We start from the raw sequence: 24,449 nt of genomic DNA, 5'->3' as shown, positions 1-24,449 counted from the left end.
CTTCATGACATCACAAGGTTCTAACAGGACTTAAAGCTCACAAGAGTCAGTTGTGCGTAATATTTAAACTTTAAAGGCAAATAGTAATTGTAAACAGCAGTGAATATTTAACTGCAATAAGTTTTGACCCTAAAAGCTCCTCGTTTCTGGGCTAGAATTTACAGATCCAAATAAAATCATTTCCCAATCTTTGCAGTATGCTGGCTGTAAGCACTAAATTAATGAACAAGAATGAATCATGTTAAACAATCATCCCTTGATAAGAAAATGGAAGTTCTCCAGCTGAACCAAGGCAAAACCGCTGCTCCCTAATTGCACAATGCATTATGGGAATCTAAAGTGGACGTCGGCTTAAGTGGAGAGGTGTATTTCGCGTCCAGCTCTATCAGAGACAGCTGTGAAGTGAGGTGGATAGGGCTTGACGTGTGAAAAATCTATTCTGCAGAGCTGCGGGGCCCGAGCGGAGCGGCTAATGCGCAGCAATTTGTCAAAGTGTGAAGATGACGTGTCGGAGGCGTTTACAAAGCTCACACACAGCGTGCAGGGGGTCCCATTTCTCTCCACGCACGATAAGTGAGACAGCCTTCAAATATGTGTGTTCAATTGAATCCAAGTGGGTTTAAATTGTGTGCATTAATACTCGTGTCAAAGTGGATGCTGTTAAGAGTTTGGTAACATTTTAAGGCTACAACAAGAACCGACAAGAAGAATTACAGAATGGTTGTACATTTGCTACATGATCCAGTTGGTTGGTCGATTTGTGTCTGAATTCATATAAACTTGACATGTAAAAGCAGAGTTTTGTGCTTTGCTCACTGATTCCACAAAAATCTGCAAACTGTTTTTCAATCCCTTATGATTTTTTCCTCATAAACAGCCATATTGGCTGATCCACCTGTCAATCACACCTATCTGAACTCAGGCAGATTCACCGGTGACCAGACTCATAACTTTGTAAAGTATTGAAAAAGTGTGTGTTCAGAATCCTAGACAAGCATTTTGAAAATAAATAGACAAAACTGAGCACATAATTCTCAAATTCCTTTAAATGCAGTTTAGAAGTTTAGATGGGGGCCCAGTAGTTGTTGGACAAGGACAATTGACCCACACTGCCTTGTTTGAAAGTGGGAGTGAGCGTGGTGAGTGTTGGTCATGGTCGGAGGTGCTGCAGATTGGCAGCCGAACCTCAAAGTCAGTCTGTCCAAGAGCAGCTGTGGCTACAATAGTCACATCACTGAGTGTGAAGTAAATGAGTAACGCTCCATTAATCTGTAAAGTACTTTGAGTGTCACGAAAGGGGCTATATAAATTCAACGATTAATTAATTAATTAATTAATAAGACATTTTAAAAACTCATCCTATTAATCCACCACAATGTTAATATGATATATTCCTAAAAATGATGTAACTGAATTTACTCAATATCTCTATTATATTTCTAAAGACTAGCTACAGTGGCCAGTTAGTAACAAACGTAAAGCCAAGTGCTAAGAGTTATTACATCCATTAGGAGCCGTAGGTTTTATGATGCACTATACGAGCCCCTCTTACATGCGATGGAGAGGGTGCAGGAGGTGGTCACTGCGGCGATGGGGTTGGTGGCCACACACTCAAACACTCCAGCGTCTCTGCGGCCGCTCTTCATGATGGTGAGGAGCTGTCGGCCATCAGGGTGAGAGATCAAGTTCATCCGCTCATCCAGCTCCAGGGGTTTACGATCTGCAACAAAACCGCACACAACCAATAAGTGAAAAATTGTAAAAGCCTCTAATTAATACATTTGTAAATAAGTAGCTATCATTATCATATAATTGCTGTCTTAATGAACTTTAAAAATAAATAAATAATTTTAAAGTCTTAAATGTTAAAGACTGTTATTTTAAACAATTTTATACAGCTTCGAGTGGTCTAAAGTTATTCCTCACTTAGCTTATGCATCCTAAACATTCTAATTATTCACCACAAAAGTTTCTGTAATTAGCGCTTTTCACAACTTTCAGAGGCCAGTGCAGATTTTCTGTCACGGTAGACAACTAGCTATAGGCGCACTGCCTGTTTTGCAGAGCATAAATTGCTCTATAATTAAATGCAGATGGCAGACATCAGTCTTATTTTAATCCTAGTAGCTACTTTTACAATATATCTGTATTGGAACAAAATAATGCTATAGTCTTCAGTATAATATAGATTGACACAGTTAACCATTTTATTTCATCTAAAACTAAAATGAGAAAATAACAAAGTCTGTTTATAATCATGATTTTCATAATTTAGGCCTAAATTCATGAAGTCATAAAGATGACATGTCATGTTTGACCATAGAGCTGCATTTAACTAAATCACCATATTCTACCAGTGATACATCATATCAACTAATTATATTTTCTGTTGTTACATTTTACACTCCTATTAATATAAATCATCTTTTTGACCCCAGCATCTCTACCTTTCATCCAGGTGATCTCAGGCGGAGGACTCCCAGCGGGCAGGCAGCTCAGGGTCACGGGGTCCCCCTCCAGCAGCACGTGGTCTTTGAGTTTGATGTGGAAGACTGGAGCGAAGTCTGAGGCTGATCGGCTGAACTGCTCTTGCCCAGCTGCCCTCCCCTCTGGCTGGGATGAAGTCCGCTCCCTCCGGTTTCTGGACAGTCCCCACCTGTCCCACCTGGACCTTCTTTCGCTCTCCTGCACCTTCTCCGTCTGGCTGCTGGTGGACTCGATGGATTCCTTGGATGCGCCTGTCGAAGCCTGCTTTGCTAGCTGGTTTTCCGGGATGCCCATTCCCTTGAGCCCGCGACCCTCCGATTGGGAATGCCGGTGACGACTGAAGATTGGAGTCCTCTTCCCTTCGTTTTCCACTTTTCTCTCCTCGGACTGGCTGCGGATTTTGGAGGAGATCCCTGCCACCTTGTTCTCGAACCTCTGTTTCATTGCCAGCACTGGTGAATCAGTCACTTTCTTCAAATCTTTCTGACTTCCGCTGCCGTCCTTCTCCCGTCTCTCTTCTGACTGGGTCCTGATTTTGGCGGAGATTTCAGAAACTTTGGACTCAAACTTCCGCCTCATGGAGGATACGGCAGATTCATCCAATTTCTCCTCACGTTTTTCTGACTGTTTCTGTGAACTTTCCTTTGTGTCCAGTGACTTGCTGCGTCCGATAGCCCAGGATACTCTTTTGCTAGCTGCAGTTTCCTCTTTAGCTTTTTCCGGTTTCTTCTCCACTGATGACGATCTCTTGGAACGCAGAGAGAACCTTCCAATCAATCCCAAACCAACATCCCTGTCCACCTCTCTTAGATCTTGAACTGACTTTGCTTTTTCTTGAAGACCTTTCTGAACCATCTCAAGGGGTTCTCCTCTTGCTGCTGGCCGGTAGACTTCTTCACCTCCTTCGTTTGCCTTCCTGACCGGTGACCTTTCCTCTGACCGATTCCTGGTTAATTTGCGGAGACCACGAGTTAGAGAGGATTCCCTCTTTTTGAACCTCGCTTCGAAGACCTCCTCAGAATCAATATCTTTAATGTCACTTCGTAGGACAGGTTGGCGAGCGAGGGCTGGGGCCTCCGGTGTAGTTATTAGGTCCGCGGTTGCAACTTTGGCGAATACAGCCGGATGTTCTGGTAAGGACTCAGTAGACTGTGAGGAAGCTTTGTTTGGAAGTTCGGCTTTTTCAGATGTAAATGTTTTATCATTTTGAGAATCATCCTTATCTTGTCTTACTGTTGCTGGAATTTCCTTCTTCTCCTCAACGGTTTCCTCAACAACAATAATCGGAGGGACTAGCGATTTTCCTTCTTGTGTTTTGGTCTTCAGAACTAAACCTTCATCGGAACTTTCATCCATTTGGTCCCTTGTTTCTGGCAGACTGAACATTGCTTTCACTGTAGGGGAACTCCTTGAATCGATTTCCGTAAGCGCAGACATGGAAGTAGCCTCTTGCAGGTTCTTCCCGTCCATACTACCACTACTACTACTCGCCGATGGGATTTCCAGCGGTGCTCCAAATCTCCGGTGAAGTGGCATGGGTTCTGAATCTCCCTGAGAGAAGGAGGAACTTTTGCGGAACACTTTGGTCTTGGGGGTATCTTCTGTTGTCGTTTCTGAAGAAGCAGCTCGGATGAGAGATGAGGGACCAGTTTTGGATCGACGCAAACTTCGTTCCAGAGAACCAGCTGATGTGTTCTCTTCCACTCCTAACGTCTCAAACAACGGACCTCGCAACCCGCTCATCTTTTTGTCCGCACTGCCTCCCCGTAGCAGCCTTTGCCGCATCAACTCCAGTTTGAGAGCATAGTCTTCTTGGCTTAGCTTGCCTGGACCGGGGCTAGGGCTACGATTGGGCAGCTCCATGGAAACCGCCTTCTTTAGTGTCTTGTTAGCAGTTGATGCATCCTCGTTAGCGCCAGCCTCTTCTGGGTCGATATGGAGGAGGAGAGCTGAATCCGCCGAGCTGCCCCGCCTCATGGTAGCCCGTCTCGACTTGGTTGCCGATTCGTCCGCTTCGATGCTAGAACCTTTTTTCAGCGGCACTCTTTGAACTCTTTTCCCTTCTTCCGTCGCTTCCTCGGTTATGTCTTCCATGTTCGGTTTTTCGGATGACCACGCCACGTCGTCGTCTCCGGGGATGTCGTTGAGGGAAATGCGCGACCCGGAGAAGACCATGGAGAGGGGCATGGGGATGAAGGGGAGCTCGTCTACGTCTGCGTCCGAGTCCGAGGAAGAAGAGGGCGGGGGGGAGCCTTCCTTCAGGTGACGGGCCACAGCGATGGACACGTGGTTGGAGGAGTCACTCAGGAGTTCGGGGATGGAGCGCATCACCATCTTGGATTTGTAGCTGATCAGAGAGCGCTGAGGGAGAGACATTCAGCAGATATTTAATTTAAATTACAATTACTTTTCAAAACTTATCTTGTATACTTTTTCATGTAAGGAGACACAAAAGAAAAACAAGGAAAGAAATACCCCACACAATATGAGAAGCTAACCCAAGATGTTATTCTTGTGAAAGTACTACAATTTTTGACACTTGAGATGTAATAAAGGGTGCGCGATGTAACTTTTCTGTTTGAGAGTCTATCACCTGCATTTCTCAACGAAAATTTTAAGAAACATAAGACATAACTAGTAAACTTTCCATGGAAACAAACCCTAGGCTACAGGTCAGATCTCTGCAGAGGAAAAGTTGTTTGTTTGCAATAAAAACACTTCTTCAGACAAGCAGGTCAGAACAAAATTTTACACAGCCCCCTTTAACTGCTAGCTGTCATAAAATGGGTTTGCAGACACTTGAAATATCTCTATTGTGAGGTAGATTAGGACCATTGCTTTCCATATAAAACAGTTCTTTCGCTTTTATTCCTCTTCCTGTCAAAACTCATTCTTCTGTTACTTTCATGTTTTCGATTTAGCATCCCGTCTGGACTGACTCATTGCGTAAACTTTTAAATGTCACCCGTGACTAAAAATAAGCCTTAAACTGTTTCGTTTCGGAGGCTGTCTTCCACAAAAGTGCCATCTGCCTGCGCTCCTACCTGCCACTTCCTCCGGGACAGCACTTGCTTCAGCTGTGCAGTGCTGATGCTCTTGTTTGTGGGGGACTGTGGAGAAAAGCATTGGGGTTTAAATACACTGCACGGTAAACGGTGTTATGTGATATACTGATGGAAGCTGAACGGATATGAAGTCTTACCTTGAACCAGGGATGGCGGAGGCACTCGACAGCTGTAGGCCTCCTGATAAAAGACAAGGAGAAGTGATGCAATTAAAGCAAAGCACAATAAAGAGGATTTGAAATACATGGCTTTCTGCTAAGAGAGACAAATCTTAAACTTATACCAATTTATATAACATTTCATCATTTAAAGTACTGTAAAAAATGGCTAGTTCCAGTCTCTATGGACAGTCTAAAAGAATGTCTATGAGATATTTGCCACAGTGGACTAAAATCACTAAAATCCAGCAGTGGAAAGTAACAAAGTACAAGTAAAAATACAATACTTAGAAATAATTTTAAAATGAAAAAAAAATTTTTAGGTACCTGTGCTTAAGTCAGTTTTACAGTGGATACTTTTAACTTTTACTTCATTACAATTGAGAGCATGTATTTCTGTTTTTCTGTATTTTCTACTCCACTTCATTTTAGATCTGGACCAAAAAGTAAAAGTACTTTTCTTTATGGTCTGCGAAGTGCTGAAGAGGCTGAGACTTACTTTTAGCACATTTAATCTGAGTTAACGTTCCAACTTATTATATAAAATCAGTTGAATCACTTAAAATCAGCCAAATTAATTTGATCAAAATCACTACATTTCATCCTTAAATTGTTCTAAAAATCTCTGCAAAATACTTTTACTTTTTTATTCTTAAAGTACATTTTTCAACAGGTATTTTAATACTTTTACTTAAGTAGATTTTCTTACGTGATACTTTTACTTTTAATTGAGTAATGTTTTGCCTCTGTAGCTGCACTTTTATTTCAGTAACAAAATTGAGTACTTCATCCACCACTGCTAAAATCTCTGTTTACAAAGGTAATGTTTTGTATGTCATTGCTAATGCTAATTTCAGAGCCTAATACCAAAATAACACCAGAAAGCTGAAATAATAAACAACATTTCTACAACACCTACAACATTTCAAATATTGTTTTTACAGCTGCAATGTGGATTTATTTACTATCACAAAAACATAATGTAGTAATCATTTATGTTTACAGTTTGTTAATTGAATCCAGATGTCTGTAATAAACCCAAAAGGGCTTTCTATGCTGAAATTTGTCCTCAGTGTATGACAGATAATGGCATTCCGGGATGAGTTGTGATTACAGCTATTACTTTTTTATTGACTGGGAACAATACATTTTCCTACGAATGTCCATATTTCATTCAAGTATTCCCTTTGATTTCCCTCTATAATAAAAATCCTGCTCCACTCACAGCCTGTCCACCACGAGCAGCTTGATGACGAATCCTTTGGCCTCTTTGCACAGGTCCGAGAACATGCTCTCCTCGAACGCCACGTTGTAGTTCCGGATGTTCAGCGCTGTGGCTCTGTCGTTCTCTCCGGCAAAAGGAGAAACACCTGTCAGACTGAAGACAAACAGTCAGTGTGTGTGCAGTGTACAGCGGACGAGTGTAAAAAGGATTCATGTTTATGAGAGAACGCACCAGAGGTAAGTGATGACTCCCACGGGCCTGGAAGAGAGCACAGTACACCGGTTACGCCATGGTTCATTTTGACGACAGCAAATTGAACATAGTTTTTGTCAGCATTAATATTTTAGCAGACAAAAGTCATTTATTTAAAGTGCATATGACAGTTTTTTTTTTCCTGCAAATTGCCACTTAACTGATAAACTATGATAAATATTTACCACAGGTACAATTCCAACTAATATTTTAACTAAAACATTTTGCAATACCAGTACAGAAAAAAATATTATGGATTAAGTCAAGTATAAAAGACAGATTTTGGTAATCATTTTCCAGATTTACTTGCCCTGAGTGTAGTTTAAGTTTTTATCTTATTTTACCAATTTAAACAACTGCGTACGCAAGTTGTATATTAATATTATCCCAATGTTAAAAGCCCTGTACGTGATTTCAAAATGTGTCTTGCCCTAGTACAAATATATTGTATAAACAGATCATAAATCCACTGTGTACTGTCTGGTTCTAATTACAAAGCATTTTTTGGTCCAAAAATCAGGAAGTTACATCAGTTAAGGAGATGGTAAAAATCAGGTAGAATGCATATTTTCTCCTCCTCCTTGGCACAATTAGTAAAATCAAACATATCCTCTCCCTCTCTGACCTTGAAAACATCATCCACACGCTCATCTTCCCCATTTAGACTATTACATCTCCCTCCTCTCCGGCCTCGATACCAAATCCCAAACCAGATTCCCAAAGCAGATCATATACTATTTGACGTCAAAGGAAAAACTCTGGTGCTTTGTTTTCAGCTGTAACTGTAAGAATCCATTGCTTCAAAGAATAATATTGGTTCATTAACAAAATATCTTTAAACAAATCTGCACAACATCTAATTTACTAAAACCAAAAAACACAGAGATCTGCATTCAAACGGGTGGTCATAATTAGCAGTGAGACGCTGAAGTGCTGATGCCAGTGTAGCGGTGTGCTGCCTCCGAACAGGTGGCTCACCATATGTCCGTTGCCGTGGAGACCGGGGTTTGGTTAACGATCTCTGGTGCGATGTATTCTGGCGTGCCGTATTTGCAGTAGCGCTCTTCGACCGTGTCCAGTTTCAAAGCATTCCCCAGATCGCACAGGCGGATCTGGTCACTGCTCGGGCCGGAGAAGAGGATGTTCTCGGGCTGTGGGGAGATACAGCAAAGAAAAGGTTTATATGTGTGTTAGTCTGTGTATTCAGAAATGTAAAATTTGACTAAATATGTGAGATCATTATTATTAGATCATTATTATTATTATTTTATAAAATGGTCATATTGACAAATAAAACATAATTTTTATATAAATGTATTATATTGCATTATATTGTTTCATTCACGTGTTTAACACACAAACCCTGTGTATTTAGGCTCATCTCTCAAACTGAAAACACTCTGTTCTGTGTGGTAATACAAGAAGTGCTCCACTGTGTTTTTAAACTCCATACGTCTTCACTAGAATCGTTTGGATCATTTCAGACCTGGAATTGGCAATCTCTACTGAACTAAAGGTAAAAGGAGCTGTTAAGGGGTTAATAAAGGGTTCCTCAAACATGTAAATGAAACAAAACACAACTCCAGGTCTATTTTTGAGGAGGTAAGAGCATTATAATACGGCTCAAAGCTCACAAGAGTCAATTCTGAGAGACATAGGATCTTTAAGTGCATATGACAGGCTTTTAAGTTGTTAATTTTTTACTTAATTTGGTGGCATCATAAAACACCATCCACAAAGCAATGTGTAAAGAAACATTTAAAAATATTAAAATTTTAAAAATTACTACAGTAACAGCATTTTTTCATCGAAGTAAAGGTATTTTCTCATATTTTTATTTGAAAAATATTAATTGTATTAATTGTTTTGGCCCAGTGAAGTGTGATATCATGAAGTAAAATTTTTAAACTATAAAATGGTCAGACTGGGGGAAGAAATCTTATAGGATCTTAATATGTGTTTTAGTAAAATGGGTAGTCCATGATGTTAGCTTTGATAAGTTAACAAATCCCACATGCCATAGTGGTTTAGGCTGCCCACACTGCCATTTCAGGGGATGGTCTCACAATAGTAGCAACAGTTAATAAACATAGGGAACTACATATCCCATGATTCATTTCAGTGCAGACAACATGAAGAAATATGTTTTTTACTTTAATTTTTGGAATTATGACAGTAATGATTTCCACCAAAGTCTTGTCAAGGTATATGAAAAGCAATAAGGGTCCTGTCTACAATTCTTTTAGCTTCTCCAAAATATCGCAATAAATATTGTACCGTGAAATGCATATCGCAATAATATCGTACTGTAAGATGTGGCTATTGTTACATCCCTACATTTCAGCCCCTGTCTCAGCTTTAAGTTGTGTTATAATGCTGTTACCTCCTCAAAAACAGACCTGGAGTTGTGTTTTGTTTCATTCACACATGTCTGAGTAAGTCTTTATTATTAGTCTGTCTACATCTCCCAAGATCAAAATGCTCTGTTCCACCTTGTGAGGTCAAGAAGTTGTAGTTTTCAAGTTAACAGCTCCTTTTACCTTAGTTCAGTAGAGATTGGAAATTCCAATCAAATGATTCTAGTGAAGGTGTTTGGAGTTTAAAAACAGTGGAGCACTTCCTGTGTTATCACATGACATCACAAGGTGGAACAGAGTGTTTTATGTTTGTGAGAAGAACTCAGCCTAAAAATGCAGGGTTTGTGCGTTAAACATGTGAATGAAACAAAACACAACTCCAGGTCCGTTTGTGATGAGGAAACAACATTATAACATAGATCATAAAATAGTGTAATATGGGCCCTTTAAAGAGCAATAACAATACAAATCATAATGTAATATGTGTCCTTTAATTTATTTCAATGAATTTGAGTCAAGTTCAGTACCTTTATGTCGAGATGTGCTATGCTTTTCTCATGAAGATATCTTAGCCCTTCTAGAATCTGCTGCACGCTCTTTCGAATCTGCAAAAAACAAACAAAAAAAACCTTCAACTCATGATACATACATGATACATGTTACTTCATACTATTTGGTATCCTACTAACCTCTACTTCCATGACTGTGGTTCTCTTGGCCATTCTGTCCAACATTTCCTCATGGTATCTTCACAGCATTGTTAAGGAAAAAGAAAGAGGAAATTGTGGAGCAGAGTTTTGAACATTTGGTGCATGGGAGATAAATTATGGATGAGTGGAATGCTTCCCGGGGTAATTCCATGGAAAAGGTGATGAGCGAAAAAGGGAGAGAGGGAGAGAGGCAGCCTGCGGGGTGGAGAGAGATAGAGAGCAAGGAGGATGGATGAGTGTATGCAGAGAAGAGTGTATGGTACTGCGGGCTGGGGCGTGTGCAATAGGCTAATTCAAGTGCAATCCGGTGTAATGTGGGACTTTCAAGATTAGGCAATGCTTTGTAATTCATTGTTTCAAAATTCAGGCTTCAAGTTAAATTGTTTTTGTAATTTTAATCAAGATTTAGTCAAATACTTTTTAGTTTTAGTCCAGTTTTAGAAGATAAAATGTTATGCTGATTTAGTTGACAAAATCAATAATAGACAATGGGCCTCATTCATGAAACATTCTTACAATCAAATTTGTGCTTAAGGCTTAAGGAAAATGTTCTTCTGGAAGAACATATCCTACGAACATTGAGGAGCACTTGTGAGAACAAAAATTCTACTGTTTTAAAATATTACTACTCTGATAATGCAACAAAAACATCTAATTCCTCCATGATTGAAAGTTATATATTTCTTAAATTATTTCCTATGAACATATTACTAAATGATCCAATAACATTTATGAGGCGTTTTATAGTAGTTTATTTGGTCTAACAGACTTTATACAGGCTGCAGTGAGCCTGCTGTCCCAGCCCCAGTGCTCCCCATATGGGCCATGAAAGCATCACTTACTTCTACAAGTTTATGATTTAAATATTCCCTCACTGAGTGTGTTCATGTGAGTTAAGACATTTGAAATCGCAGCTGAAGCTGTAAAACAGCTGTAGTCTGTAGATGAGCTCCATCTGACTTCCTCGTCTACTCTCTCCCTCGTACTTTCACCTGTCAGAAATTCATACCCATATTGGACATATTTGGAAGTTCAGAAGGTGTTTCTAACCAAATAGATATTAATTTTCTCTGTAAATGAAATGTAAATGAGCGCAGAGGTGTTCGGAGCCGGGTGTTGGTGAATTCGGCGCTACTTTCACTTAAGAAAGAATTCAGCTGCTTAAGAACACTTCGTGAATTCTCGTGAGTTCTCCCAGCAAGTGGAAGTTATTAAAATTTTTAAAGAAAAGATTCATGAATGAGGCCCAGTGTAATCTCTTATTCATTCAGGAGGGGTCCAAGGTAGAAATGGTACAAAGCTTCAGAGTTTATCATCTGGACACTGTTTTTGAAAGAAATTTCAACTCCCATCAAGAAGCCATTTTCAGTCTGATGGTTCTGGTTTGAGTCACGGGGATTTGTACTACTCCAGAGTTGGATTGATCCTGCCCCTAAGAGGAGTGAAACCAAACCAGGGAACTTTCACCTTTTCTACATTGAATCTATAATGGTTTAATCGATCCATAGTTACATGCACTTTGAATTTGTATTTGGTCTGGTTTGGAGCTCTTGGATTTAATTACAATTTGGATTTAGTCTTGTCCAATTCCTTTTATTCATTTATCACTATTTGATGGAAGTATCAGTACTTTTAGTCGATGAGCATATCTACTAGTCATAATAATAGTTTTAGTGTGTGATAGAAATGTATGTGTACCCATGTTGTCAAGAAAATAGTCTTATGTCTTGGTGTAAATGCATTAAAAAGTCACTCTGCTTGATATTTATATAGTTTTGCGATTCTGAAGAAAAGTGTTACAGCCACACGGCAGGGCATTTGCGTGTTTAAAGTTAAAATACAAAGAACTTTATTCTAAAACTAAATGTATTTATAGAACAGATATTTGTGCACAGTTGAGTTGAATTTTGGAGAAAGAAAGTGATAATGCACGTAGTGTTAAATACCCAAATATAATAATGTATTCTTGTTGTATGCCATTTCGACCCACACTTTACAATATAGACACAAGTACATACATCATTCACCATGTTAATGTTTTGAAGGATACAGGTCTGTAATCAACACCACGATGTGCTTCTTCTCAAACGCGTCGTGGAAGTAGAGGATGTTGGGATGGTCCAGCTCGCTCAGCAGCTCCATCTCCTTGAGAGCGGCCTGCTTCCTCCTGGCTCCCCGCGCGCACACAAACTTGGCGGCGTACTCGGATTTGGCCTTCTTGTGAGTCACCCTCTTCACGTACGAGAAGGCGCCCCTGCATGACAAGTAGGGCAGAGAAAGCACGACCACGTCAAGCGAGGAGAGAGCGGAGCCGGGGAGGAATTTCAATTTTGAGGGATCGCGTTAGTGGTTTGCTGAAGTGTCATCGAACGCGTACTACATAAGAATTGATACTCTGAGGTGATGTCAAACTGGGGGGGTTCTGCGTGTATGTCTGTGGAGGAATGTTCAGCAGTTAGTCTGGTGACTCAATGCACACAAGTCAAAAATACAAAATGACTGTGACTGTAATGTTATTTGAGAGACTTACTTAACAAAAATCAGTTTACCTGTTGTGCTAAGTCAGTTCTTTCTGGTCAGATTGCGTTACAACACTGCTCAGATTAAAGTCTAAACTTGAGTGACAGAGCTGCAGACAGAGCAGCGACTCTAGATGTTTGAAAATGTTGTTTAAATCAAATGTTGTTTAAATTAAATCTTTCAGACTATCTTAAAACTAAAGGCTGTGTTTCTTATGTGTGCATTGTGTCACCATGGTAACTGCTGAACATTTCGCCACAGACATACATGTAGAACCAGCGCCAGGGTTAACAAAATGAATAATTGAGTTTTAATTTGGATCCGGTGTTGTAACCTGGTATGAAATGGGTTGTGCTCACATGACATCACATTCTTAAGTGCTGTATGACTGGTCCAAGGACAACGTTCAACACAATGCAGCAGCGATACAACTTGATAAACTGGTCTATGATATTATTTTATATGTGGTGCTGTGGCTTAGTGGTTAAAGCGCCTGTCTAGTAAACAGGAGATCCTGGGTTCAACTCCCAGCAGCGCCTGCTTATTGCAGTTATTTGAAAAAAAAGACAAATGATCCACTACGTAACTTTTCTTCTAGATGGTCTGCCACCTGCTTGTCTTTATTGAAATGTTATTATCCTGTTTGCAATGTTACGCAATATAACAATGAACTCATCAGTCCCCATGAAGACAAGCAAGTGACATGGCCAGGACAAGTTACACATCAGATCTGTGGAGAGGTGAGCTATTCAATCACAGCATGTGATCCCGCTCTCAACATAAACATCACAGGTTGAGTGGTCAAATCCACTGACCCACAGGCTGGCTGGTGTGATTCCAGCTCCCACAGATGAATGCTGTCGTTGTGTCCTTGGGCAAGACACTTAACCTACCTCGCCCCCAGTGTCTGCGTACACTAGTGTATGAATGTGTGTGTGTGTGAGTGGGTGAGTGGTTCCTTGTTGTAAAGAGCTTTGAGAGTCTTGAAGGTGGAAAGGCACTATATAAAAATGTGACCGTTAATATTACCATAAAAACACACTGAATTGAATAAATGTAAGATGAAAAAGTTCAAGGCCATTCCAGACAAAGCAAAGGTATCTCCATGAAAATGAGCAAGGGGCAACCATCCAGAAAAGTTACAATGTGCAGTTTTAAAATGAATCAAAACAAGGACATTGGACAATAATAAGAACACGATCTAATGGAAACGAAAAGGCACTGTTCTTCTGTATCTGTATCAGTAGAAACATGCTCTCTCTTTGGAAGTCTTGCATTCATTAATCAGTATATATGTGAAAAAAGTGCCATAAAATAATACATAAAAATAAGGCCTTATCCAACAAAACCAAAAATATTCAAAATCCACATTATCTGTGTAATCCCTCAGTTGTTCAGGTATGATCCACATGAAAAATTCTGTTCTGTCAACTGGACAAAGGTTTAGAGTGAAGACATTTCTCTGCTCATCCAAGCGACTTCTTCAGTTCTGGTCAGATTGCTAGTGAATTTTATAGAATTTTTCTTTTGCTACAAAGCCCACATCGCTCATTGTAGCAAGACTGAACCTATTTCCATCCACGATTTATCGTTGAAATAACTGAATGCATGAGAAATGAATTGAACAGATTTGAAATAACTGTAAAATACTTATTCTGTGTACCTGACAATCTTAACCCTTTTACCATCTTATCCTTATTCTAAGAAACACCTGCGAGGCCAACCCACACTACAAAGGACTTGATTGGCTCTTCACAGTAATAACATAACAATATACAAACTTAAGAGGTAGATTTGTTTGTGTGACTCATGTTTGTGACGTCACAACAGCATGGATCACAACGCAACCTGATAAACTCGTCATTAAAAAATATTGACATATGGTGCTGTGGCTTAGTTGGTTAAAGCGCCTGTCTAGTAAACAGGAGATCCTGGGTTCGACTCCCAGCAGCGCCTATTTTGTATTAATTAGATGCACAATAAGACAATGAACATATCCATCTCCATAGAGACAAGCAAATGACATGGCCAGGATACGTACAGGTCAGAGCTGCGCGTGGTATGCGTGGAAGTATTTCTGTTATCAATAAAAAATACATGGACTTGTATAAATGCAAGATAGAAATGTTCAAGGCCATGGAGAGGAACATTCCAGTTACATATTGCAGCTCGAAAAAATGAATCAAAACAAGCACAATGGACAATAATAAGAACATGATGTAACAGAAGTTAAAAGGCATTGTGGTGTATTCTGTATGTTCTGCATCTGTAAGACATGCTCTTTCTTTGGATGTCTTGTTTGAATGATTAGAACATGTGTGAACAAAGTGCAATAAAAATAACACAAATGAATAAGGCAGTATCTCATTGCAACAAAAAGATAACATTTTTGAAACGCATGTAAACCAAGAATGAATGAAAAATGGATGGAGCTGATTTGAAGTAACCTTAAAATACTTATTCTACTTTACTGACAGTCTTAATGTTTTTACCATTTTATAATGCTGTATCCTCATCAAAAACACAAAAAAATCTCCCTCTCCTCTTTGTTTTACAGTCCAGATATCTTCCTTTTAACCTGATTACATCTGGTTACATAACATCAACATTTACGGTTTTATTCTTAAGTCATTAATATTATTTGGTTCCAGTCCTTTGTAGCACTCCTCCCTGCACTGCCACCTTAACGCGATGGATGGGTGTGAGCACCTGAGAGCCTATGTTGTCAGGGGCTTCATGCCTCTGGTAGGGTCACCCATGGCAAACGAACAGCCCAGAAGCTCCTTGGAGTAGAGCCGCTGCTCCCCCACTTGGAGAGGAACAGCTGAAGGGAGGGCATCTGTTCTGAATGCCTCCTGGACCCCTCCCTGGGGAGGTGTTCCACCAGGTGGAGGCTCAAGGGAAGACCCAAGACACACTGATGGGACTATGTCTCTCGACTGGCGTGGGAACGCCTTGGGGTCCCACCAGGGAAGCTGAAAGAAGGTCTGGAATGGGGGAAGTCTGGGAGTCCCTGCTCAGACTGTTGCTCCCGCATTCCGCATAAAAATGACGAAAATGGATGACAGCTTAATGCTACCTGCTGCTAAGGAATATTTGTGAGGCAGACTTCCACTGAGACACGATTTGATTGGCTCTTGACTGTAATAATACAACAATATACATACATAAGAGGTATGTGTATTTGTATGACTCACAATCACAGTACAGGTCACAATACAATGTGATAAACTGGTCATTTGGTCATTGAAAAAAAAAAAAATAATAATATATATATATGTGTCTATATATCTATCTCTCTCTCTCTCTCTCTCTCTCTCTCTCTCTCTCTCTCATCTCATATATATATATATATATATATATATATATATATATATATATATATATATATATATATATATCAAAGATTGTTTCCCCAGTATGTGTAATTCTAAAAAATAAAGACCTTAAATGGTGATTAACAGGCAAGACAAGCCTTTCAAAGCCCATGTATGATGGTGAGCTCCTACTATACATGCCCTGGGACAGACTGATGGAAGTGAGGCTGCCATTCTGACCCCTCAGACCACCAATCAAGACTGAAAATGGACAAATGTACTCCTTTACACTCTGGTTCTAATTGACTTCTGTTGAAAAATGGTCGCTTCCTTCTCTGTAACTGCTGCTGTTGCACTCCTCATTCTGACCTTAATATGTTTGTTTTAACCCACTCTACATGATCTTGGAGATGATGTTTTGATATTCTGTCCCTGAATCAAGATAGAAACTTTACTAATATCCCAATTAGGTGCCTTCTTTCCCCAGGGTTTCTGCCAGTAGCATTAGCAACAGATGACTGACAGCATTAGTAGGTGCCTGCCAACTCCCAAAAAGAGGTGCAGGCGGGAAAAGAAGAGTACTACATTGCTCAGATTTCGACTTTGAATATGGTCCCTGATTGCAGATTAGCCACTGTATATGGTCCCAGATTGCACATTAGCCGCTATAACTGCAAGACTCAATCGACTTCATTTGGTTACAATACAGACACAGTGACAGTGTACGCTAGTCTTAGTAGGGATTGAACCTTTAATCTTCAGAATGGAGAGCAAACGCTCTACTGAGCCGCTACCAGTTGGAAAAGTAAGACACACCCATATCACTCCGTCTGGTCACGGGAGAATGAATACGATAACATGACATTCCATCACACTGTTAAACAACGTGAAGTTTCGATGCTATCTATGCTTTGTCTGGCTTAGTGTTAACCTTGAATTAAATCGTGCTTGTTTACAGGTTTCAACACATTTGCTATTCCATTTTTGATTCATTCTTAAAGGTGCATTGTGTAACTTTTTGAGTGGAAGGTCTGTCAAACACTTTTCTCCTTTAAGATGTTGTTGCTTGATTTGGAATGTTCCACAGTATGGCATTAAACTAACCAGCTATCTTCATGGAGACCAAACCACACCAAGTTACAGATCTGTGGAGAGGCGACCCCGCTCACAGTCAGAATGCCTTTTTTGATTCTTTGTATTTTTGAGCTATAAAACCACCTGTAATTGAATAAATGTAAGGTAGAGCTGTTTAATGTCACACTGTGGAACATTTCAGGCAGAGCAATGACATCTCCATAGAAACAAATAGGTTATGGACCCCCAACCAAAAAGCTACACAATGCACCTTTAAACTGGACATATTATGTACGTAAAATCTACTTTTATGTAATAACAGTGTTCTCACATCATTAGTTAACTCACAGTTGTAGTTTGGTTCATGTATTATGAAACTGTTCTAGACTAGAGTAAGATGTTCTAGAATAGATATTACTGTATAGAATGTAAAATCATGATCTGATTTGTTATAGTTTCATATTATATAAAGTATAATATATCTGCTTTAAAGGTCCTATATTACGCAGAACTGAATCTTGTTATCTTTAAGACATGTTATAATGTTGTTACCCCATAAAAGACATTCATTCCCACATGTCTGAGTAACCATCAGTTTGTCTACGTCTCCAAAGCTCAACATACTCTGTTCCACCTTGTGACGTCATGAAGTGGTAGTTTTGAAGTTAGTAGCTACATTTTACCTTTTGTTGAATACAGATTTGCAATTCCAGGGCTGAAATTATCCAAATGATTCAAGTGAAGGTGTATGGAGTTTTAAAACACAGCGGAGCACTTCCTGTATTACTCCATGACATCATAAGGTGGAATGTTTTCCCTATATATGCAGGATGTCTGAGTTAAATATGTCTGAATGAAACAAAACACAACTCCAGGTTTGTTTGAGATGAGGAAACAGTATAACATAGATGCAGTGTATATGGGCCTTTTAAGTTGAAAATGGAGCCAGTGTCTTCTCTCAGCTCTGATAAGGTCACTCATGACATGACTAAGTAGAACATTTCCTTCATCAGTCTCAGAGTCTGTATTTACCAGTGTCACAAACTGGTTCCAGAACCCTCTCTCCTTTGTTTTTTGTTGTGATGGCCTGTCTCTTATTTGTCCTGCGGCAGCCTGTGATTGCTCCACCATTCAGTCTAAGTGCTGTCTCCTCTGGCCTGTCTGGTACAGCTGATGTGGGGCTGTCATAACTGCTGCTCACTCATCTGTCTGAACTAAGCTACGATTTGAGCATTTCAGGTGCCAAAGGAAAGTTTATGACAGGTTTTCAAGTTGTTGTTTTTTTTTCCTCAAATAATTACTTTACATCAAGGAACCACTCAGTCATTCACACACACACACACACACACACACACTCATACACCAGGGCATGCAAGCACTAGGAGTTAAGTGTTTTTCCCAAGAAAACAACAGCAGTATTTATCTGTGGAAGCTGGCATTGCACTGGTAGGTCAGCGGATCTGACCACTCTACCAATGATGGTTACATGGATCAGCCTGGACTCCCTGTACTTAAAACAGTTACGGCGGATGTCATAAAGTAATGCAAAAGACGTGCAGTGAAAATTCTGAGTTTCTTTCTGGCCAGAGGTATTTGGTCCCAAAATCTAAAACAAATTGTTAAAAAGAGCTTCATTTCAGTTGCTAGTCCACTAATGAAGAAGTTGTAATCTATTACTTTATTGATTGTATTACTTTGTCTTGCTGATTCCTTTTTTTTCTATTATCTAAGTTATCCAACTAGAGAAATTAAATCTTAAAGGAGCTGGGTGCAAAATTTTGATTTTAAATTTGTTAAACTAGACCTTGGCTCTCTCTGATGTGAATGGTCACCACCTAAACCCCAGCACTTGCAGTCAGTCATGAGTCAGTGCTAGTGCAGCCTCTGCAGCTCAATGAGGGAATTCTGGAGGTTTTGAGATTTCACATGAAGCATGGCCTGTCCATATACTGAGAATGAGACAAACTTAGGCATAAACAGAAAATGAGCAGTGCAGAAAAAACACTGGTGACAAATATACCGATATCTAGGAAACCGTCAGATAATACCAATATCAAACCATCCCTCAATAAACAATGTTACAATACGATTTAAAAAGCATAGTCTGAGCACACACCTCCCGATCTCCTTGTGCACCACGTAGTAGTCCGTCAGGCGTCTCATCTTGCGGAGGATGGAGCCCTCGTCCTCCACAGTCTCTGGCTCATCTCTCCGCTCTACAGCACACAGAATAGGCACGTTAAGCATGGTTAGTGTGTGTGTGTCTGTGTGTGTGTGTGTGTGTCAGTTACATCTGTACAATTAGTCGGGTTTTAACCGAGATTTTGTCACTTCTAATGGTCAATGATAGGCTGGGGCAAAGTAAAAAACTGTGGTTTGGAGCAGATGGAAGACTTTGGGGGACATAGTTTGTAAATTATTTGTGCAAAATAGAAATTAAAGCAGCACACTACCTGATTATCATACAATGAAATGCTTTATACAGACAGTACATGGCAGAATTATTTTGACCTTAAAAGCTGCTTATCCCTCATGATCTCCTCGGGGTCACCTTGACCCAACGAAAATTATGTTTTCCTTCCCGCTCTCTTGGGGGCGGGTCAATCAGACCCAAAAATGTATTTTCAAATTAATTCTCGCCATGCAAGAAAATAAATTTTTTTGTCTGATTGACCCACCCCAAGAAAGCGGGAAGGAAAAAAAAAAATCTTTGGGTTAATGTGACCCAGAGTAGAGCGTTTATACAATGTGTCAGTAGAAAGGCAAGACAGTGACTAGCATTTGTGCAGAGGCGTGTTACTGACCAGTGTGCACAGTGAGCTGGGCCTTGCAGGAGTTGGATCCCCCCAGGTTCTTGGCGGTGCAGGTGTAGACTCCGGAGTGATCGGGCTGAGCGTTCAGGACCACCAGGGAGTACTCAGGGTCATCGTACACAAAGGTGAAGTGACTGCTCTCAGACAGAAGATCATCATCCTGGAACATGACAAGACAATTACAGATGGTATTTTAAAACTTACATCTAAACATACAGGTTCACATTCTATAGTGCAGTAGGCATAATAGATCAGCATTATTGCCTGCATTTGGACCTAGAATCATTCACCTCTAGTCATGAGTTTTGTTTAATGACCGAAAGAACAAGATCACGGATATAAGGCATAGGATGAGGAGCTCGGTTATATGTTAGGAGAGGAGAAGCTGAGGAGGATTGGGGACTAAAGTGTTAGGACTAACCCTTGAAAGAGCTGAAGGAAGTATGTGTGGAAAAGGAAGTGGAAGAAGATGGATGGATGATAATATATCAGTACAATCACTGCAGTTTTCAAAAATAATTCTAAAAGGTGATAAATTTAACAATTTGTTGGTTAAAACCTAGTATGTGCCTCGTCTCTCGGGGTCCCACCAGAGGAGCTAGAGGAAATGTCTGGGTGAGGGAATTCTGTGAGTCCCTGCTCAGACTCCTGCCCCACAACCTGGATAAAGAGGAAGAAAATGGATAGATGGGCCTTACTACACTACTACTTACTAACAGCTGAATGCTACCTGCCGCTCAGAAATATATGTGAGGTCGATCTACACTGGGACAGGATTTGATTGGCTCTTCACTGTAACAACAGCACACTATACAAACACAGTAAGAGGTATGTCCTTGTATGACTCATGTTTATGACAGAACAATAGCCGGATCAAAAATATAACTTGATAAACTGGTCACTGGAATATAATAACATGTGGTGCTGTGGCTTAGTTGGTTAAAGCGCCTGTCTAGTAAACAGGAGATCCTGGGTTCGACTCCCAGCAGTGCCTATTTTAGTTTCCACGGGGTGCAGGAGACTATTCTTAAGGCGCTGAGAGGGGAGACAGCCTTCCCCAGTATGTGTAATTACCAAAAAATAATTTACTTTATGCTTAACAGGGAAGACAAGCCTCTCAAAGCAATGGTGGTGGTAATACATGTTGTTGGTGGTAAGCTGCTAGTATAGCCATACATGCCCTGGGGCAGACAGACCGATGTGAGGCTGCCAATCTGCACCATCGACCCCTCAGACCACCAATCACCTGTCACACCACAGACGGTAAACGGACAAATGAACTTCTTTGAGCTCTGGTTCCAATTGACTTCTATTGGAAAAATGCTGCCTCTTTCTCTGTAACAGCTTTTTGGGTAATGACCGAAAGAACAAAATGGGAAGAGCTCAGAGTAGAGCCGCTGCTCCTCCACATTAAGAGGAGCAGCTGAGGTGGGTCTCAGCTGACTGGGGAACACCGTGGGATCTCCTCTGAAGAGCTGAAGGAAGTATGTGTGGAAAAGGAAGTGGAAGAAGATGAATGGGTGGTAAAAATCAATACAATCACTGCAAAAGGTACCCTATTTAACCATTTTGGTGGTTAAAAATGTCACTGCTTTGCCTTGAAGGTTCCACAGTATGGCATTACACTCATCTATCAGCAGTTATTCAATTACAGGTGAAAAACACCTTGAAAGACATATGTTCTTGATAAGTTTGATGCCATACTGGAAAACATTCCAGGAAAACATCTTCATGACCAGGTATTGGACCGTGCACCAGAAAAGCTACACAGTGTGCTTTAAAATAAGCCTGGACAAACAGTAATATAGTTCTTTTATTGGTCCCACCTTAAACCACAGAATGTCCGGGTCTGGTTTCCCCTCCACCACCACAGCCAGACGAGAAGTTTCCCCAACGCTCACGTCCACGTCCTCCATGATGCTTTCAAACTTTGGCGGGACTAAAAAAAGAAGGCAAACTTTACTTTAAACTGTTTGACCTGACAGCAGTGACATTTGCAGGAGAAGTGGAGCTCTCCTGGCAGTAAACATGCGCCTGTGTGAATCCTAAATGCGGCGCTCTGACCTGCTAAAGCGAGCTGGAGAGTGGCCATGTCGCTGCCGTGCTGGTTGGTTGCCATGACGATAAGCTGGCCCACGTCTGCGGAGCGGATGCGGAGGAGGCGGAGCATGTGCTGGTCGTCGTCGGGCATGGAGAGCTCGCACACGCCCGGGCGGTGGACCAAAGCTGTACCTCGTCTGGACCAAACCACACACACATCAGATCATATTCAACACAGGTTTAATGAACACTGTGGATGAATTTAAAGGAGACACAAAACATTTTTAACCCGTTTTCCTTAAATCCACTTCAGTCTAAATATTATAATATAAAGGTGTTAAAGCTGCAATGTGTTTCAGTTTGTGGCATTATTTTAATATTTCTTGTGCCTCAAATTTGCATTGAGAAAAAAAAAAACTCTTTATAAACAGAAGTGTATTAACAACCTCTCTAAACCATTCCCCCACAACTCACTGTCCACAGTCTAATCTTTAAGTATTTACTTATTTTTAGTATTTTTCATTCAGCTTTCAGTATTTTTGGCGCAACTAGCCAAAAAAATTGAAAATTGGAATTGGACAGGAAATAGTGAGACTAACAGTGAGCTAGCCGGGTGCTGTTGTACAAAGAGCTTATTGTTATTGCCTCGAATCTTCCACAGTACTGAAATAATTATCTCCATTATTTCCATGGAGACAAGCAAGTGACACCACCAGGCCAAGTTACAGGTCAGATGTGTGGAAAGGCAACCCTGCTCAGAGAAAAAATGCATATTTAATGTTTTTCAAAGTATTTTTGAGCGATTAAAGCACCTGTGATTAAATAATTGCAAGATAGATATGTTTAATGTCAGTGTGGAACATCCCAGGCAAAGCAGTCACAAGCAGGTGAATGAAACAAAAGTGCTTGAGGTATTTTTTGCAACAGTTTAAAGTGGAAATTTCAAACATTTCAAACAGAGCAATTAAACTATATTGCATGTATAGCACCTGGAGGACTAAACAAAATAGTCAGGGTTTAGGCATATGAGGTGTGACTGGTCTAACAGGTATCCACACCTCAAACTGCACCCCTATGTTTGTGATCAGAAAACACCTGCCAGTCCTGCGTTATGTCACATAGTACTTGAAATGATGTATGTCCCTTTTACAGCCGTAGACAGACCTCTTCCAGGTGACGGTGGCGTGGACGTGGTTGAGTTGGATGGTTATGCTGGCGGGCTGGTTCTCCACCACGTACACTACATCAGGTTTGTCCACGATCACCGGAGCTTTCCTCAGATACGGTCCTGTAGAGAGTCACATTTGGAATTCGTTTTTGCTACTTCAATAAAAAATGTTTTGCTTTTGTTATTATATTGTAATGCGTTCTTTAAAAATGAATTGTTCTGGGGTCAAAAATAAAAATAAAATAAAAATACATTTAAATTGCATTGAATTTAACATTAGATTAAAAATAAAAATATAGGTTCATACTAGGCAAGCTACTTTATTTATATAGCACTATTAAAAACATTAGAGTTGTACCAAAGTGCTTCACAGACATAAAAGCACAACATAATAAAATGCAGTACAACGATATAAAAACAAGAAGCAGACATTTGTAAAATAGCAGCTTGTTAAACGCAGATCACAGAGGTGAGTCTTTAATAGAGTTTTAAAATGGTTAATGGATGTGGTAGTCTTTACTCGGATCAGGAGATCATTCCAAAGTTTTGGGGCTGTGATAGCGAAGCAGAGAAGACGGGATTGAGTAAGTGCCTCTAATAACATTACTTATTTTTTGTTTTTCATTATTTCTCAGGGAGGACGGAAGAGTCAAGATGGAAACCAAGATTTCTGACTGATCTACTGTATGAAGGATGACAGACAATGTGCCAAGAGTATCTGTAATAAGATTTGTGTGGGCCCCAAATAAAATAACCTCTGTTTGAGTTCGTTTAGCTGTAGGAAATAATTTGACAGCCAACATTTGACTTCTTCTAAGCATTTCTGAAGATTTGTTATAGGGGAACTGTCTCACACAAACTGGTAAATACAGCTGAGAGTCATGAGCGTACAGATGATATTAGACGTTATGTTTCTGGAGGATGGATTCAAGGGGGCGTGTATACAGAGAGAATAAAAGAGGGGCAAAAATGGATCCCTGGGGAACACCGCATGTGATGGGAGCAGGTGAGGGTGCACAGAATTGCTCACTTTGGCTGAAAAAAGCTGCTATTTAAGTAAGAGAAAAACCACTTTAGAATTGTCTTGCAGATGATTAAAAAGCACTTCCTGATCGATGATGTTAAATGCGGAAGTGAGATGGAGTAGAATGAGAACAGCTGCGGAGCCAGAGCCAGAGCCAGAGGGGCCAGACTGGAATTTGTCTGAGATATCTGAAGGGAGACCACTTTTTCTAAGAGTTTAAGTGTAATAGCAGCTGCATA

At 40.3% G+C, this 24,449-nt stretch overlaps 1 protein-coding gene and 3 non-coding genes across 4 annotated transcripts in view; 3 read left to right on the top strand and 1 right to left on the bottom strand.

Annotated features, from left to right (window-relative positions):
- The window catches only part of spega (striated muscle enriched protein kinase a), a 101,521-nt gene that overhangs the window by 11,495 nt on the left and 65,577 nt on the right, over nt 1-24,449 (bottom strand). The window contains exons 19-34 of the mRNA XM_055166751.1: nt 23,183-23,306; nt 22,043-22,215; nt 21,805-21,917; nt 19,966-20,138; nt 19,282-19,374; nt 12,305-12,508; nt 10,234-10,291; nt 10,072-10,149; nt 8,166-8,338; nt 7,167-7,193; nt 6,936-7,088; nt 5,690-5,732; nt 5,532-5,597; nt 3,113-4,848; nt 2,448-3,016; nt 1,553-1,720 (exon numbers count right to left, since the gene is read on the bottom strand). Of these exons, the coding sequence (XP_055022726.1) occupies nt 1,553-1,720; nt 2,448-3,016; nt 3,113-4,848; nt 5,532-5,597; nt 5,690-5,732; nt 6,936-7,088; nt 7,167-7,193; nt 8,166-8,338; nt 10,072-10,149; nt 10,234-10,291; nt 12,305-12,508; nt 19,282-19,374; nt 19,966-20,138; nt 21,805-21,917; nt 22,043-22,215; nt 23,183-23,306 (3,951 nt within the window). The remainder of the gene's footprint in view (nt 1-1,552; nt 1,721-2,447; nt 3,017-3,112; nt 4,849-5,531; nt 5,598-5,689; nt 5,733-6,935; nt 7,089-7,166; nt 7,194-8,165; nt 8,339-10,071; nt 10,150-10,233; nt 10,292-12,304; nt 12,509-19,281; nt 19,375-19,965; nt 20,139-21,804; nt 21,918-22,042; nt 22,216-23,182; nt 23,307-24,449) is intronic.
- On the top strand, nt 13,241-13,313 carry trnat-agu (transfer RNA threonine (anticodon AGU)). The gene has a single exon. It is a non-coding gene; the product is annotated as a tRNA-Thr (tRNA).
- trnat-agu (transfer RNA threonine (anticodon AGU)) lies at nt 14,657-14,730 on the top strand. Its single transcript has one exon. It is a non-coding gene; the product is annotated as a tRNA-Thr (tRNA).
- Nucleotides 20,899-20,972, top strand: trnat-agu (transfer RNA threonine (anticodon AGU)). Its single transcript has one exon. It is a non-coding gene; the product is annotated as a tRNA-Thr (tRNA).

Source organism: Boleophthalmus pectinirostris, unplaced genomic scaffold, assembly GCF_026225935.1.
Source record: "Boleophthalmus pectinirostris isolate CB_2022bp ecotype Guang Dong unplaced genomic scaffold, ASM2622593v1 HiC_scaffold_11, whole genome shotgun sequence".
Lineage (NCBI taxonomy): Eukaryota > Metazoa > Chordata > Actinopteri > Gobiiformes > Gobiidae > Boleophthalmus > Boleophthalmus pectinirostris.
This window is presented reverse-complemented; position numbering and strand designations above follow the sequence as displayed.